The sequence below is a fragment of the Gouania willdenowi genome, chromosome 21, assembly GCF_900634775.1.
Source record: "Gouania willdenowi chromosome 21, fGouWil2.1, whole genome shotgun sequence".
Classification (NCBI taxonomy): Eukaryota; Metazoa; Chordata; class Actinopteri; order Blenniiformes; family Gobiesocidae; genus Gouania; species Gouania willdenowi.
Genome location: NC_041064.1, coordinates 35,536,390 through 35,553,968, shown reverse-complemented (window position 1 = coordinate 35,553,968; position 17,579 = coordinate 35,536,390). Strand labels below are relative to the sequence as shown.

General features: G+C 36.4%; 1 protein-coding gene across 2 annotated transcripts; it reads right to left on the bottom strand.

Annotated features, from left to right (window-relative positions):
* Positions 1–298: 298 nt before the first annotated feature.
* Positions 299–10,337, bottom strand: insig2 (insulin induced gene 2). Of its 2 annotated transcripts, XM_028436948.1 has the most exons (7): positions 10,207–10,337; positions 8,378–8,531; positions 8,121–8,293; positions 6,271–6,395; positions 5,994–6,160; positions 3,634–3,733; positions 300–2,286 (listed from the first exon to the last, which is right to left on the bottom strand). In XM_028436948.1, the coding sequence occupies exons 2-7, from the start codon at positions 8,509–8,511 to the stop codon at positions 2,245–2,247; spliced, it is 741 nt and encodes a 246-aa protein (XP_028292749.1). In that variant the 5' UTR covers positions 8,512–8,531; positions 10,207–10,337; the 3' UTR covers positions 300–2,244. The 2 variants fall into 2 exon arrangements, with proteins under 2 accessions (XP_028292750.1, XP_028292749.1); XM_028436949.1 differs by lacking the exon at positions 8,378–8,531 and having other exon boundaries at positions 299–2,286; positions 10,207–10,324.
* Between the last annotated feature and the right edge of the window lie 7,242 nt (positions 10,338–17,579).

The following is a 17,579-nucleotide window of genomic DNA, read 5'->3' as shown; positions in this document are numbered from 1 at the left end:
CCAGAGTTCTGAAACTCTTCCTAACATCAGCTCAGATCCAGAAGAATTAGTTCAGCCTCTAAAATGAATGTCTGATGAAGAGATGTTTGGAAAGATGTTATCAGCAATAACTACAGTAAGTTCATTTTGTCTTTCAAAATAAAAAATAAAGAAATGTTAAGGTTTCATTTATTCAGACAACTTTTTTCAGGAAATGTACTTTGATCTCCTGCGATACAGTGAAAACAGGTCCATGTCCACCAGATATGATGTAGTTACTGAGATACTGGAAGCTGAAAATGGAAGAAAAATAAGGACGCACGAAAATCAACACATACCCCCCTCACTAAAATGTCCATATCTCAAAAAGTATTCATCCAATCAGACTAAAAACATGTGCCTATTTAATAATTACAGAACAAACAATCACTAACAAATCAGGGAAAAAAGCTCAAAAACACAGGAAACCCAGAATGGAAAATATGTATTTATTAAACTAAAACTGACATTAACTAAACATTAATTTTCCAGATGTCGACGTGCATTAAATGTATAGATGTCAATGGACGAGCATTAGTCATTAAAAAAAATGTTATTTCATTTATTCTCCATATTTACTGAAATGTTTTTTTTGGTTAACGTTAATAGAAAAACTGAAAAGTAAGATACTGATGCTCTGATCTCTCAGAGTCCATAAAACTGATTCTCAGCTACAACACTGACAGAAATACAGTGCTTTATGTTTATTCAGAACATGTAAATGCACACATTGCAGAAAATAAACACCTTGGGCCTGTACTACAAAGCGAGATTACCTCTTATGGAGCTAAATCCCCATGGTAACTAAGGCTGAACAACTAACCTGGTCGGGACAGGTTTTGTTCTACATGAGATCTGAACGAGTACTAAAGCCCCGCCTCCTGACCAATCAGATCTCTTAAAAAACAACCTGTAGGATCGTTGCGTGAACACATCTCTGTGTGGATCTGATGTGAGAGAGAATATTTATCCTTTCATTTACCATGACATCCTATAGTAAACAGATTTTTATCTGATGGACTGATAAAGTAAAATAAGTCAGCTGATAAAGGCTGCGTACATCAGACACTTTCAGACCAATACATTTATTGATTCATTCATGTATTCTGTGCTGATGCAAAGACCCTCAGTTCTGTAAGATAATATAAATATATTCCACCTTATGATGTAGGCTGATCTGTATGAACACAGCATCTGTTTATTCTCCATTTATAATCTCACTAGTTTATATATTAACACTCATCAGATCCTGCATCAATTATTTTCTGCTTTTACTGCAGAAACAGTATTGTTTTTGGTCTAAATCATGGATTTTAATTCTTCATATTTTTAAGCAATTATTCCTCAATTGTGACGTAAGTTGCTCTCCAGTTTCTCCGTGATTGTGATTGGTGCGACACTAATCTCCGCCTCTGTCACAAGAGCGTGCACGTAGCTACTTGACCTAGCGAGTTGTAATCTAGAGTCATAGGACAGCTTCTCTCAGACGGAGAACGTTTGGTTAGGTGAAGCTAAAGGAGATAAATCCAGGATCTAATTATCTAGCTTTGTAGTATAGACCCTTAATATCAACATTGTTTATAACATGTCCCTCACCAACAAGCAATAATTCTTCCTTTTTATACCTTTAAACAGAAACAGGCCCCATGTGGTCAGATTTGTAAAAAAACTGAAAAATTTAGACTGAAGAACCCTGTTCATAAAAATGAAAGTACTAAAGGAGAACATCCTCGTCCACCTCCTCCCACACTGGACCACTTACTTTTAAACTGTTGAATGTGATTCTTTTTCCCAGTTCTGGTCGTTGGAAATGACTGACGTGGGATTTTTTTACCTGAATTCAAGACAAAGGCTCCCATTTGGAAATAACATTTGGTTTATAACGGCTGCCCTGACAATACTGCAGAGGTTGGTGGCACACCGATGAGTTCAGGAGGTCAGAACATGGAGCAGGTCTCTGATAAACCACCACAGTGGCTGTTCTCTCCTCCTCAGCCTGGAATAATCCCACGTGTGTTTGGCATCGTGACGCCAAAGCTGATGTAAACAGAAGTAGCTGCACCACAGTTTGTTTTTGCTTGTTTGAGCTGATGATGATGATGATGATGAAGGCTGACCTAAATACTGTCTTCTCTCAGGAGCTTCAGGCTCACTGGATGAATGCTGATTTTCTCTGTTCCCTTTAGATAAAGTCTGAAAGTCTCTGATTGATGAACGCACACATATTTAGTCCTGATGAGTTTTTTCCTGGAGAAACTTGTACTCGTACTGAAAGAAAAGCAGAGAATAAGTCAAACAGACACTGCTTTTACTGTGAAAGTCCGTTTGTTCTGCTTTAAAGCAGTGGTTCTCAACCTTTTCAGCCCATGACTACCAAAATAAAGGTCCCAGAGAGCGGGGACCCCCACTGTAGCTAAAGGTGGTTGAACACAGACATGAACATTGAAGAACAGTCATGTGGAGACAGGACCATCTATAAGGGGGAATAAAGGGGAGAGATTTTTGGGGTCCATCCATAAAGTCAGTAAAAATGATGGTCCATTGTTCTATGAATCTGTGATAACCACATTTATTTATTCATCTGAATAATATCCACTGTTATACAGGAAAGTTTATTATTATTATAGTCATTTTAAATATGGAAATCCTTGTTTTAATCGCACATAAAATGGGTTCAAAGTGACCAAAAATGGTGGAAAAGGTGGTAAAATGGGATTTTAAAAACCACAGAAATTGGTTCAAAGTTACAAATTAGGAGTGGACAAAAACAGACAGAAAAAGTGGTGAATAAAGTTTAATATTGACTAAAAAGTGGCAGAAATAGGGTTACTGTAATTTTATTAAAAAATTAAGAATAATTTGTTTAAAATGGCAAAAAATGGGCATGACAAATCGTGAATATGGTTAAATTGGCAAAAATAAGCATTAAATACAATAAAAAGACAATAATGGGTCAACATATGTGACACTAGGTGAAAAAAGTACAAATTTACACAAAAAGCATTCAAATTTGATGGGGAAGTAACAGAAAAGGTGGTGAAATGAGATTTTAAAAACCACAGAAATTGGTTAAAAGTTGAAAAATGCAGTGGAATAAAACAGACAGAAAAAGTGTTAAAAAAAAAAGGTTTCAGTGTCAATATTGGAAAAATTAGTTTAAACTGACATAATGACAGTGACAAATCATGAATAAGGTTAAATTGGCAAAAATAAGCATGAAATATGATGAAGTGACAATAATGGGTCAATATATGCGACATTAGGTGGAAAAGTGGTGAAAAGGGTTTATAAGTGCTGAAAATGTCTTGAAAGTGTAAAATATTTGCAGAAAAAACATTGAAAGTTGATGGTGTCAGAAATGGGGAAAAATGTAGCAAAAATGCATTAAAAGGAGCAAAAATATGTAAGAAAAAGTGATGAAAATAGGTTAAAATATGGTAAGTTTGGTGTAGTTGCAGAAAACTAGTAAAAATAAGCAAAAATGTTCAAAAAATTCTTACTTTACTGAAGGCATCTGGCGACCCCCTCCCAGTCTATATGACCCAAAATGGAGTCCTGAACCCAAAGTTGAGAACCCCTGCTCTAAACCACAAGATAAATATCAGTCCATCTCACCAATGCCAGCTGCCTTCCTATGTTTCCCATTGTAATAACTCCAGCAAAGAAAATGCAGGGTAACCACGAGCGTATGTAGAGGAAATCTGGACACGTGTACCTGACACGAGAACAACACAAAGAATTAAAACACATGCATCTGTTTGATTTGTTCTGTGTGAAAATAAACTATAGACACATGCAAAGCTGAGGCATTCAGTCAAACTTCAAACAGTGGTTCCATTTTAAGCATTAGTTCATATAATCACAGTCAGAATGAAGTAAAAACACTTCAATGCACCACGTTTTTCCAACAATAATTGAGTGTTTACAGTGGATATCAAAACAAACTTTTGAGTTACAATTTCAACTTTTATATCGTTTTTTCCAAGCAAATGCTCTTTAAATTTATTGATTTACAGCTGGTAAAATAAGTATTGAACACGTCAACATTTTTCTTCGTAAAGTTATTTCTGAAGATGCCATGGACATGAAATGTTCACCATATGTTGGTAACAGCCCATGTAATCCACACATGCAAAGAAAGCAAAATAATGATGTATGGGTGAATGGCTGGGCAGTTCTAGCAGCTTTATTTGGTTTCTGTGAAACCATGTGAGTTTCCTTGGCTGTGTTTGGGATCATTGTCTTCCCTCATTTCATCTTCATCATCCTGGTGGATGGCAGCAGGTTCTTATCTCACTACATTTCTCCATTCATCCTTCCTTTAATTACATGCAGTTTGCCAGTAGCGTATGCTGAAAAGCAGCCCCACACCTCCAAACTTCACTCTTGGTATGGTGTTTTTTTGGGGGTGATGTGCAGTGACATTTGTCCTCCAAACATGGCATCCAAAGAGACTATATTTGATATTCTGTGCAGCAAACTTGAGTTACTTGTTCTTCACCAATGGAGTGTTGTGTGGTGAGTGTGCAAACAGGCCAGGAGGTTGAATGCATCACTAAGGGTTTTCTTTATTCCACGTCTCGTTTACACTAAAAATGGGGTTTGAAAGTGCTAAACGTGCGCTTTTGCTCCAACGCTGAACCTGGTGCAAGGACACAACGGTGCTGAATTCAAGCACGATTAATCTCATACATTTAATGTGCTTACACATACAGTATTTATAGATCCACATAATCATAGCCAACCCTTCTGTGTTATAGATGTGAACATTAGCTCATATATTTAAATGTTTCAATTAATGTCTGAGTTCAAATAATGAATTCATGTTGGGTGTGGGATACATATGTATGTGTATATACGTATATATGCATATGTGTGTATCCATAAAATGAAGAGTCCGTCCTTAAGACTGCTCTACTGTAAAGTGCCTTGAGATACCATTGGTTATGATTTGGCGCTATACAAATAAAGATTGATTGATTGATTGATTGATAATACAATACATGTATCGTGGAAGTGTGTCAACACAACAATTATTATATTAATCACGATTTGACATGTCAGGATTCTATACCGATTCATAAATGTTCAAAAATCCATTGTTTAAGAAAACAACTGCTGCTCGCGGACGAAAGAGAAAGTCGCAGATGTTGCCCAGACACAAGGAATGGACCAGTTGAAGGAGGCAAAAGCGGCAGTTAACTTTATGGCTACAGTTAATGAGCGTGAGATTCACAAAAGATGCGTCCGTGTAGGGGGCATTTCCATCGTGGCGATGCACTGCGACCGGCTCCATGGCTTGGAAGGGCCTGGTGGCGAAGGCACCGCACCCGCTCCCAATTCGCCGCTTCCCGGGGCAGTGGACATGGTTACCTCGCTGAGCCCTCTCTGCTCTATGGCGGGGACGCAGCCCCCCTCGCACGGACTGTCCTCATTGCACCCCCACAGTTAGCGCAAGAAGTCGGTGGTAATGTTGGTCACCCACCCAACCCGTCTAGAAACAGTTACACAGTGACCTAAACCTGCCACCAAGATTTTCCAAATAATTGGAAAATTACGTTTTGAATGAATTCCGATTTATTTTGGTTTTTATTTCATTTTCTGTTTGGTTTTTGATTGTCAATACGTAGTATGATTTGATCCGTTTTTGTATAAATCGTCTTTCAGTGGTTTTTCCCTTTTGCCTTTTTTTTTTAATTAATTAAAAACACCACAAAAACAGTCACATATTTACATATGTACTATTAAAATATTGAACAAACGTTGCATAGTCGGTGTACATTCAAATATCACGTCCCAGAATCTCTGTCCAGTGAAGGAAGTGATTTGGTTTAATGGTGATGTGTTCAATACTTACCCCGTGTACTATAACTTTATCTGATAAAAAAGATCATCTCCATCAGCTTTAGTGACTATAAACCTGTTCTGTAAATTAAATGCCTTCAGTATTTAAGCCTAACATTTATCAAACTCACTGGAACACTCCTTTGTAGACCAGCAGCTGAGTGGTGAGGGTGGCCAGGAAGGAGATGGACACTCCAAGACCAAAACCACTACGGGAACGATCAAACGTCCACCACAGACCAACAGAGAGGGCAGCTAGAGTCAGAGACAGCTGGATGTTGTTGGCAAAGTCCACTTTCTACCACTGATGTTAAGGTTGACATCATCATCAAAGGCTTTATATATTAGCAGCTAATAAAGCCTGTTCGCTAGGTACACTCAACCAGACATTAACAGACATGAGGATACAGCACTGGCATGGTTGATGCCCACAAACACAGCCACACAGCGCATCACACTGGACCACTCGCGCTTGAACTTGTGCGGCTCCCCCAGAAGGCTGTCGATGCAGGGGTAGAGCAGGCCAATCAGAGCTGAGGGAGAGAAAGAGGCAACACTGACTGACAGATTTTAATCAGGGAACAAACGGAGTATTCAACAGTTCAACATCTGTCCATGAGACAACATGACATCTGTTCTGCCTTCAGGCCGCGCTCAGGGAAAACGTAGCTGCCTCACCTGTTCTAAACATGATAAAACCTGCTTATTGTGCTGAGGTTATTCAAACATCCACACACACCTGTCCCTATTCACTGTTTTCTGTGTGTGAATGAGCCTCTTTGATGTTTTTAATTTTACTTGTGCAGCAGCTGTCAGTCACCTCTCTGTTAGAGATGTGAATTTGATTGGAAACGCTCAAACTCTAACCATTACAGTCACTTTAGAATCTGCTTGCCTGATTCACGCTAGACTTTGTTTGCACGTTCACACAATCCTAAACGCAGCAGACGTTTCAGGTTCTTATTCTTTATATCTTACAATATCTTGGTGTTTGTAAAAAAGATTGCATGTTTGTTTATTTATTTATAAAGGGAACAGTACATATTAATGATCATTAATGCTGCCACAACAAATCCATAAAAACCAACTTTTAAAAAAGTTGGTACCAAATTTCACTAATGATTCCTTGCATCATGCGATTTACGGTCACTGACATTGACGCAGAGCTGTTTGATTCACCTCCAGAGCATTGTGTGTGCGCACGAGTCTTTGTGTGTGTGTGTGCGCGCCACGAGTGTTTGCGTGTGTGCGCAGTGTTATTGTGTGTGTGTGCCAGTGTTTGTGCGTGAGAGACGCTTTTATTTCAGTTTAATTAGCTTAAGCAGGGTTTAAATGTGCTGTATAAATTTAAAAAAAAAATCTGATTCATCGATTATGAAAATAATCGTTAATTGCAGCTCTAATGAACATATGAAATAGGTAAATATGTCAGAATTTAGCCACAGGCTAATTTCGATTTGTTATCCCTGCTACTGAATGTCCTCAGAGAAAACCAGCAATGGGACTTTCATATTTACCATGAGCTTATGACATGAATCATAAGTGTTTTCTCATTTTAAGAAGTCACCTGGACATTATTAAATAGTAACTAAAACACAAAAACACTTCGTTTAGTCAAAGTGTTTCAATTTATTCTATTTAGTTGTAAAATGTCAGAGTGACTGCCCTCTATGGGTTGAAACCTGGCTATTACAATTTCATTTTTCTATTGGCTGAAAATGGAGGTTTGTGATGTTTTGGTGGCTTCTTAGGTCACCTGTTGGCTCCGCCCCTTCTAAAAAACTCTCACCTGTGAACTCTGTAAACTGTGATGAGGAGGTTGGACTGAGAGAATATGAATAAAGAGCAATAATGAGTAATGAGTAGCTAGTTAGCGTAGAATAGATTGTTCTTTGAAGCTCCAGGAGCCCCGAACATAATCATACATTTATTTAAATTTCCAGCTCAGAGTTTAGTTACTCTTTAAATACAAGAAGTTGGTATGTTTGTTTTACTAAATGTAATTTAAGAAAAACATTTTATTAAAGAATCATTGTAAACATTTTATTTCTGCTAAAATTAAAAATAAACGTAGCCACAAGTAGTTTTTATTTTTTTTTACTTGACACGTGACAAACCAATGAAACCACTCCTCTTTGTCTGAGCTCCCATTTCAGTGGTGGAGGACGATTACTAATGTGTTCCAATCCCTCTCAGGCCTGTGTTCTGTTTCCTCTGAACATTAAGAACTAAACCTAAAATGTGGCGTGAGGACCCACCTGAGGCCGTGCCACAGCAGGGTGGCACCCACCACGCTGAGGAGAAAATACTGCTGATGACGTCGGGGGGAAACAGGGTGACGTTTCTCTGCACCTGGAGCAGGTTCAGCACCAGAGCCAAGAAGACCCCCACAGCAAATAGCATGGCCCCTCGCATCAGCAGGTTGGTGGTCCTGCAAACACGATGAAGCAGAAGACCAGGTCAAAACAACAGGAACGCTGTCATGGAGCGATGGGGGTTAGAAACAGGGACTAACCTGTTGGTAAGGGCTAAGACAAAGGGACCCCGAAAGCACCACTGGGCACTGCTCACTATAGTTTCACTCATGGCATGAACAGATGAGTGGTTTATTACAGGATCTCCATCCTTATTATCATCTGATTTCAGCATTTTACCAAATATAACCAAACCTGAAAAACAAAGGAGAGAGAGAGAGAGAGAGAGAGAGAGAGAGAGAGAGAGAGAGAAACACTTTGAACCTGGACTAAAGTTCAACGTCTATGCAGCCATACATCAAAACAATGTTTATTTTCACAAATCATCTCTACAGTCGACACATAACTCAGCCAGAACTAACAATGAGAGAGGAAACTATCTTCCTACCGACCAACAGAACTGAGAGGAATGGAATGCATGCAATTACCAAGGTGAAGAAAAGAGAAAACCACGACCAGCACAATAAGTGCAGCAGAAGGTAAGAGAAGAGCCTGAACCACCTCCAGAGACGTACAGACAGGAAAAATAAAGTAACAATAGTGGGAGGAAAGAGTAAAACTTGGAAACACAAACAGGAAAACGTCTCCCTGCCTCTTTGACATGCATTCATGAGTTTTAAAGCCCATTGTTGTGTCTGAATGGATTCATAAAGGTCCATAATGTGTGTTTAACACCTAAAGGATGTTTCTAAGATCCAGCAAAAAGCTGCTTACTACAGTCTATGAAGTACAAATACTTTTAACTGTACTTAAGTAGTTTTTCTGGTATCTGTACTTTACTTGAGTATTTATTTTTTTTGGCGACTTTTCACTCCTTACTTTTTTAAACAAATACAGCATCTGTACTTTCTACTCCTTACATTTTAAAAATGACCTTCAAAGATGACCTCACGACGTAAAAAGATGCAAAATGTTGGTATTCTGAGCATTTTTTTTGTTCAGCAGGTCCCTTAGTTTTGGTTTAACAATGTCTAGTTATTAAAAACTCAAAGCTGCTCTGCGCTCATTTGCATTTTTTTTTTTCATTAAACATTTTATTTACAAATGTTATCAATAATAATAGCAAAATTCTGCATGTGTTCATAAAGGGAAACATATTTAATTTATTTCCATTTACCAGTTTTCTACAAGTTCTTAAACACGGCAAACAAAAGCTGCTCTGGGTTTTATTGAGCATTTGCACTTCTTTTTTTTTTTTTTTTTTAATATTTTATGTACAATTTTTATTTATAATGAGTGCTAAATTCTCCAGGTGTTCAAAGATAACAGATTTAACATGTTTCAATTTACCAGTTTTTTACAAGTTCTTAAGAAAAATAAAGATATGCAATTTGCTGGTTTAAAACACTGTCTAGTTATTATTGAAAGGACATTTGTTTAACTTTTTACTTAAGTACATTGAATAGGATGTACTTTGACTCAAGTACGGAAGCAACTTCAAAACTTTCACTTTTAACACCACATGTATGTTACTGTTTATCTAGAAAAAAAAAAAATTTAATCAGAATTACAGAAAACATTTGTGAATATGACTGAGGATATGACTGTATGAACCTGAATGTGTTTAGCTAAATTATCAACAGAACCTTTAACATTAGCAGAGAACTGTAGGTGAGCTAACAGTTAGCAATAACTCTCCAACAAGCTGTTAGAAGAATTAAACTCCAGGAATAAAGCCTTGGTAAAGCTCTGAGCTTTCCTATTATGACTAATAAATACAACGTAAGTAATCGTAATGAACACAGCAGGCTGGGAGGCTAACATGCTACATGCTAATGTTGTATAAACAGGTGAAGGTTGCGCTAGTTTTCAGCAGCAAACACAGCTTTGCTTTGTCACAATGAAGCTGATTTAAAGACTTAACGCTTACCGTGTCATCTCGGATCTTTTCCACCGACACAAGAGTTTATTTGATAGCGCGAATCATCGATAAAGTAACCACTCACAAACCCAAAGTAGCTCCTGCTCTGTGTTAGTGACAACTTCCGACTCAGTCACAACCAATGGCAGATTGGGGATGTGACGTCAGCACGTTACACAAAAACACCGTCTGACTGATCCAGTGTAGACAATAAATTCTGTTCAGAGTTCTGTTCCAAGAAGGCGACTTAACATATCCTGAAATAATTAACTAATCTGTGATGTTTTCTTTCACTTAAATTGATGTATAAAAATATAAGTACGTTTGGGTTGAGAAAACCCTCATAAAGGTAAATTACTACTACTACTAATAATAATAATTATAATAATAATAATTATTATTATTATTATTATTATTATTAATTATTATTATTATTATTATTATTATTATTATTATTATTATTATTATTATTATTATTATTATTATTATTATTATTATATTAATGATAATAATAATAACAACAACAACAACAACAACAACAACAACAACAACAAAAATGGTTGAAATCCCTTTATTTAAATTTAATTAATTACTAATTCCGAAAAATGACACTAGGCCTAAAACAGGTGAGGGAACAACAGATATTCAATGAGCTTTTAGCAGATATTTTCATACACTTAATTTCTGACATTTAACTAATACTGAACTTTACATAGACCCTCGTCCCCTTAACCTGATTTTAGCTAACTATCACACTATCAGAGCTGGGCAATTCGAACCAAATTTCATATCTCAATACTTTTTCTCAAAATGGGGATATACGATATAAACCTGAATAATTGTTTTAACTCAATACAGTCAAAAATGCCACACAGGCTTTTTCCTCCTATAAGGGACAGCATGTGTGAGTGAGTCCTGCTGTGTGTGTGTGTGTGTGTGTGTGTGTGTGTGTGTGTGTGTGTGTGTGTGTGTGTGTGTGTGTGTGTGTGTGTGTGTGTGTGTGTGTGTGTGTACTAACAGGATGTTCTCGTTGCTCCATTGGTACTGTGATGACGCCCCCATGGGAATGTGATCCCAATAATTAGAGTAATAAAGGAAGTCTGTGAGGGCAAGGGGGCTTTCAATTAGGTAACCCCCCCCCCCACACACACACACACACACACACACACACACTCACACACACACACACAGAGAGAGAACAGTCAGTGCTACCATTTATCATTCTGCTGCTGGTGCACCACTGAGGCTCTGAGGGACTTTTCATTATCAGACCTCTTTGGGCTCCTTCACCGTGCACTGTGCACGTGAGTGAGTGATGGAGAAAGGGTGTGTCCAGGGTGTGGATAGTGACAGGAGGGCGGGGCCGGACCCTCATTGTAAATGTCATCTCCATTGGACCGTTGCACGACCTGGCTTCAAAATAATAGGTGATGTGACCGCGTGTTGTCCATAATTAACCTCTGACCCCCCCCCCCCCTCTCCTCTGTCTCCCCCTCTCCAGTCTACATCCCATCCTCAGACAGCTGATGGTGTTTGATAGGCCTCTAGAGCCATTATTCTACAGTCACCCCACAATCTGTTACAGGAGGGCCACGATCACGATGATGGTTTTTTTTTTTTCATTTTTAAAAAGACCAAAAAATGAGGATCATTATTTTAAAAGTGTATCAGAAAAGGTGAAGCTGTTTGATATTTTTCACCTCTTCTTTTTCCAGCAGCAGAGAGCAGCCATCTTTAAAATAAAGAGACAGACGAAGACTTCACTGTTAAGGGATGCTGACAAACACAACATTAAAACACACACACACACACACACACACACACGCACACAGCAAATTAACAGCAGTAGAAGTCAGCAGAAAAAATCCCAATCCTCCAAAGAAAGTCGAATCTCCCCCAATGATCAGTTAGTCACCGTCGGTACATGACATTAAATCCTAAAACAGCAGAGCAGGGGCCACATGGATGGTGTGATTGGGTGTGGCCCCCAAGTAAATGCACAAAATGGCTCCAAAAACACACAAAATGATAAAGAAATACACGATTTATACATAACAGCAAAAATATTTACAATTTTCTGATTGGATTGTATTAAATTTGTGGATTAATTTGAGTCATAAAATCAGTAATTATTTGTTGATGGTGTTTTTGCTGAGCTCACACGTGTTTTTTTTTTGTTTTTTGTTTGTTTTGTTTTGTTTTTAGAGTATTGAGTTATAAATCTTTACCAACACATGCAGTTTTATCCATATTTGATTAATGTGACTCATTATGTCTTGCAAACTATAAATCTGTATAATAAATGTCTTTCACCACCTAATGTAAGATTTCATATCTCCACCAAATTACAAGCATATACGCTTATATTGCATGTTTTTTTGTAATCATTCAGGCATCCGTAGACTGTAAAAGTTTGTAAAAAGAAAAAAAAAAAAGATCCGTAATAGTAATTATGATCATTTATAATCATTTTTTAATTACAAAACGCAAATACGCATTATTATCTCTTGATTAGGATGTAATTGTCATAAATATTTACAACTTTTACAGATTTGGCCTCAAAAAAAACACAAAATGACAAAAAATATATATACAAAAACAAAAATAAAAATACACAAAGCTTCAGCAGAAATGCAAAAAATTACTTCAAAACCTGAACAAAAATATCTGATATATGAATAAAACAGCATCAAAATACACAAATAACGGTATATAATTAACATAACAACAAAAATACAAATAAATGACTCCAAAAACGCAATCTGACATCAAAATTATACAAAATGACAGAAAATCATACAAAACAATCGCAAAAACACAAAGCGACAACAAAAAAACATAACACGACTCCAAAAATTCATTTAAGAGGCCGTTCAGAAAACGTCAGCACAAAGGACGAAAATAATTTGAATTAATTACTAATTGATGCACTTCACCAGTCACCATCAGTACAGCAGCCCATGAGCCACATGAGACATAGTGGCTCCAAAAACACACAAAATGGGAATAAATACACAAAACTTCAGCAGAAATGCACAAAATTACTCCAAAAACTAAACAAAAATAACTGATATATGAATAAAACAGCATCAAAACACACACATAACAGGTAAATAATTAACATGACAACAAAATTATACAAAACAACAACAAAAACCCACAAAGCACCAGTAGACCACTGCAGTCCTGAAGAGGAGCAAGGGGGTTGAAAATGGATGGACAACAAATGATTACAACAATAACAGGAAAATACACTAAATAACAGAAAAATTATGACCAAAACCACAACAACAAAACACAAAATTGCTCCAAAACACACAAGAAGATCACAAAAATGCACAAAATCAACTGAAATGTACGACAAAAATACACAAAAATGATTCCAAAAACACAATCTGACGACAAAAAGAAAATGACAATAAAAACTTCCAAGGTGATTACAACAAGAACAAAAAGACACAAAATGAGAGAAAAATATACTTATCAACAAGAAAAACACACAAATCCTTTGTTCTTCCCTGTATTAAAATCAGATTGTTCATTATGCTGACAAAATGTGTGTGTGTGTGTGTGTGTGTGTGTGTGTGTGTGTGTGTGTGTGTGTGTGTGTGTGTGTGTGTGTGTGTGTGTGTGTGTGTGTGTGTGTGTGTGTGTGCGTGTGTGTGTGTGTGCGTGTGCGTGTGTAACTACAGTAGAGACAGACTGGACGTGTGGCGCCACCTACAGGTAGAACTTATAACTAGGACCATAGATGTAGCAGTCAGTCCTAAAACACAAAGTTGTTCTCCACCCCCTCATATTATTCTGCAGCATCAACAATTTTTATGTCAGCGTTTAGAATAATAATCAGTCTGAGCGTAAACACGGTTTTTGTGGTCGTTTTATATTTATTTCATTCATTTTTGTATATTCTTGTTCTTGTGTTGTAGGTTTTGTGTATTTTCATTGTAGTTTTTTTTGTCATTGGATTCATTTTTGAGTTTCTTATCGTGTTGTGTGATTTTGGAGTTATTTTGTGTATTTTTATTTTATTGTATGTTGTTTTGAGTCATTTTGTGCATTTTATTGTAGTTTTGGAGTAATTTAATGCATTTTTGGTGACATGATTTTTCTGTCATTTTGTTGTAAAAAACGATAGAAAATGTAATCATTTTGTATTTTTGGAGTCATTTTGTGTATTTCTATTATAGTTGTGTGTGTTATTGGATTGATTTTAGAGTTTTCTGATCGTATTGTGTAGTTTTGGAGTCATTTCATGCATTTTTGTATCTTTGTGGTGTGATTTTGTGTGTTTTATGGTAGTTTTGTGTTATTGGAGTCATGTTGTGTATTTTTATTGTAGTTTTGTGTGTTATTGGAGACATTTTGTGTATTTGAGTATTTTTTCTTTTGCATGTTGCTTTGAGTCATTTTGTGAGTTTTTGTTGTTGCCTTGAATCTTTTTTTGTTTCATTTTGTGTGTTTTGCTGTAATTGTGTGTGTTATTGGAGTCATTTTATGCATTTTTTGTTGACATGTATTTTTTCTGTCATTTTTAGTGTTTCTGTTGCCATTTTGTATTTTTGGTCATTTTGTGAAATTTTGTTGTTGTCGTATCTTTTTGGTATAATTTTTGTCAATTTCTATTGTAGTTGTGTGTGTTATTGGATTATTTTAGAGTTTATTATCGTATTGTGTGGTTTTGGAGTCATTTTTTGCATTTTTGTGTCTTTGTGGTGTCATTTTGTGTATTTTATTGCAGTTTTGTTTTATTGGAGTCATTTTATTTGTTTTTGGAGTCATTTTGTGTATTTAGGTATTTTTTCTATTGTATTTTATTTTGAGTCATTTTATTGTAGTTGTGTGTCTTATTGGATTATTTTTAGAGTTTCTTATCGTATTGTGTGGTTTTGGAGTCATTTTTTGCATTTTTGTGTCTTTGTGGTGTCATTTTGTGTATTTTATTGCAGTTTTGTTTTATTGGAGTCATTTTATTTGTTTTTGGAGTCATTTTGTGTATTTAGGTATTTTTTCTATTGTATTTTATTTTGAGTCATTTTATTGTAGTTGTGTGTCTTATTGGATTATTTTTAGAGTTTCTTATCGTATTGTGCGGTTTTGGAGTCATTTTATGCATTTTTGTTTTGTCCTTTGAGTGTTTTTGGCTTTTTTTGTGCACTTACTTTGGGGGCCGCACAAAATTAGATCAAGGGCCACATGTGGCCCCTGGAGTGCCTGTTTCCCATGTCTGAATTACCTGATTTATTCTTGTTTTGCTGTTCCAACACACATGGTATGTCAGAGTTTGGAAATATGCTGGTTGACAGAAAGTTGACCCACTTTTTACACTTTAAATGGTGTCTTGCTTTTGCTTTAATAAATGTTTAGTGTGATCAGTGTTCCAATCATTTAATTAATGAGCATGTTAAAAAGAAATAAACCAACCCTTGGATTGTAAGGGATAATTGGTCCTTCCATTAATTGTGGGATGAGAATAATATAAAAGAAGGATGCTGAGCTGTGTAGGTTAATAACGGAAAGAGAGGCTGAGGCGTGACGCGCTCTGATTGGCTGCTGGCAGCACCAGCTGTCACTGTTAATCAGAGGCTGGTGAAGAAAGGAGCACATTGCCATTCAGGGCCAAACCGGATGATAAATCATTATCACACACACGTGTGTTTGTAGTAGTAGCTCAGCAAGTTCACAGCTGACACGTAATTTCATCTTAATTAGTAGAGAATTTGTTCCATTAATTTAATTTGGTGCCCATGAGCAGCGCTGCTCCAAATGAAGTTAATCTTCCACCTGTCAGTGAAGGCCTAGGCTCCAGTGTTTCATCACATCAGCTTCAGACACTAGGAATTAGGCAACAGGCAAACAGCTGCAGCTCCAACCACTCTGTGCTTAGCATGACAATTAGAACAGAGCATTAAACATACAGTATATACCACCATGTTCTAAAGCACACGTCAAACTCACTACAGCCCTTTACAGTCCAACTCACTTTAGTTCAATTGTCAAATACAGAACAGTACAGCGGGAAAATTAGTTATATATATATGTATACACTTCCACGTATAAAAATTTTATAAGAAGTATGTAAATAATCAATAATATCCAACAATAAGTGAAAGATAGTCCCTACGGGATCTACACTTTTCTTTATATCATTTAATTTGTGGAATGTTTGTAGGATAATTGCCAGAGTTTTTGAAAAAATTTGTTATTTCAACAATGATTGCCATCATGTCATATAAGCGTGGGAAAACTCTGAGCCCTGCAAATATTTTGGAGTTTCACTGAAATTGTGTATTTGGAAGGATTTAATGATGTTTTTTCTTTCATTTTAACTGTATAAAGGGTCAGGACTGTGACATGTGCTTTAGAGCAGAGGTTCTCGACCTTGAGGTCTTAAAAAAAAAAAACTAGGAATATTTTTGGAACAATTTGAGCCAATTCTTGCTTATTTTTACTCTTTTTCTGCAACTACACCAAACATGCCATCTTTTAACCTATTTTCATCACTTTTTCTTGCCATATTTTTACTCCTTTTAATTTTTACTACATTTACTCCCATTTCTGACACTTCATCACATTTTGATGCCTTTTCTGCACATTTTTTTTCCACTTTCTAGACATTTTCAGCACTTATGAACCCTTTCCACCACTTTTCCACCTAATGTCACAAATGTTGACCCATTATTGTCACTTTTAACCTCTTTTCACCATATTTCATGTTTATTTTTTTTTTCCAATTTAACCATATTCACCATTTGTCATGCCTATTTGCTAGTTTAAACTATTTTTTAAATTAAATTACCTCAACTTTTAAGCCAATATTGACACTTTGAACCCTTTTTTATCACTTTTTCTGTCAGTTTTTATCCACTCTAATTTGCAACTTTTAACCAATTTCTGTAGTTTTTAAAATCACATTTCACCACCTTTTCCACCATTTTTGGTCACTTTGAACCCATGTGTGATTAAAACAAGGATTTCCATCTTTAAGATGACTATAATAATAATAAACGTTCCTGGATAACAGTGGATATTATTCAGATGAATAAATAAATGTGATTATCACAGATTCATAGAACAATGGACCATCATTTTACTGACTTTATGGATGGACCCCAAAAATCTCTCCCCTTTATTCCCCCTTATAGATGGTCCTGTCTCCACATGACTGTTCTTCACTGTTCATGTCTGTGTTCAACCACCTTCAGCTACAGTGGGGGTCCCCACTCTCTGGAGGGGGTTGTGGGCTGAAAAAGTTGAGAACCACTGCTTTAAATATTTAAATTCTTGTGTAAATTACCAACAAGGTCAGATTCATTAAACACACGACTGTAGTCAAAGAAAAATTTGCACAAAAATCAATCATAAATTGCACTGATATGTCA

Coding starts and splice junctions, on each gene's coding strand:
- insig2 (XM_028436948.1), bottom strand. CDS start 8,511: ATGCTGAAATCAGATGATAATAAGGATGGAGATCCTGTAATAAACCAC. Junction 6,161..6,270: donor GCATCAACCATGCCAGTGCT/GTATCCTCATGT, acceptor CATCAGTGGTAG/AAAGTGGACTTTGCCAACAA. Junction 3,734..5,993: donor GTCTACAAAGGAGTGTTCCA/GTGAGTTTGATA, acceptor TTCTCGTGTCAG/GTACACGTGTCCAGATTTCC.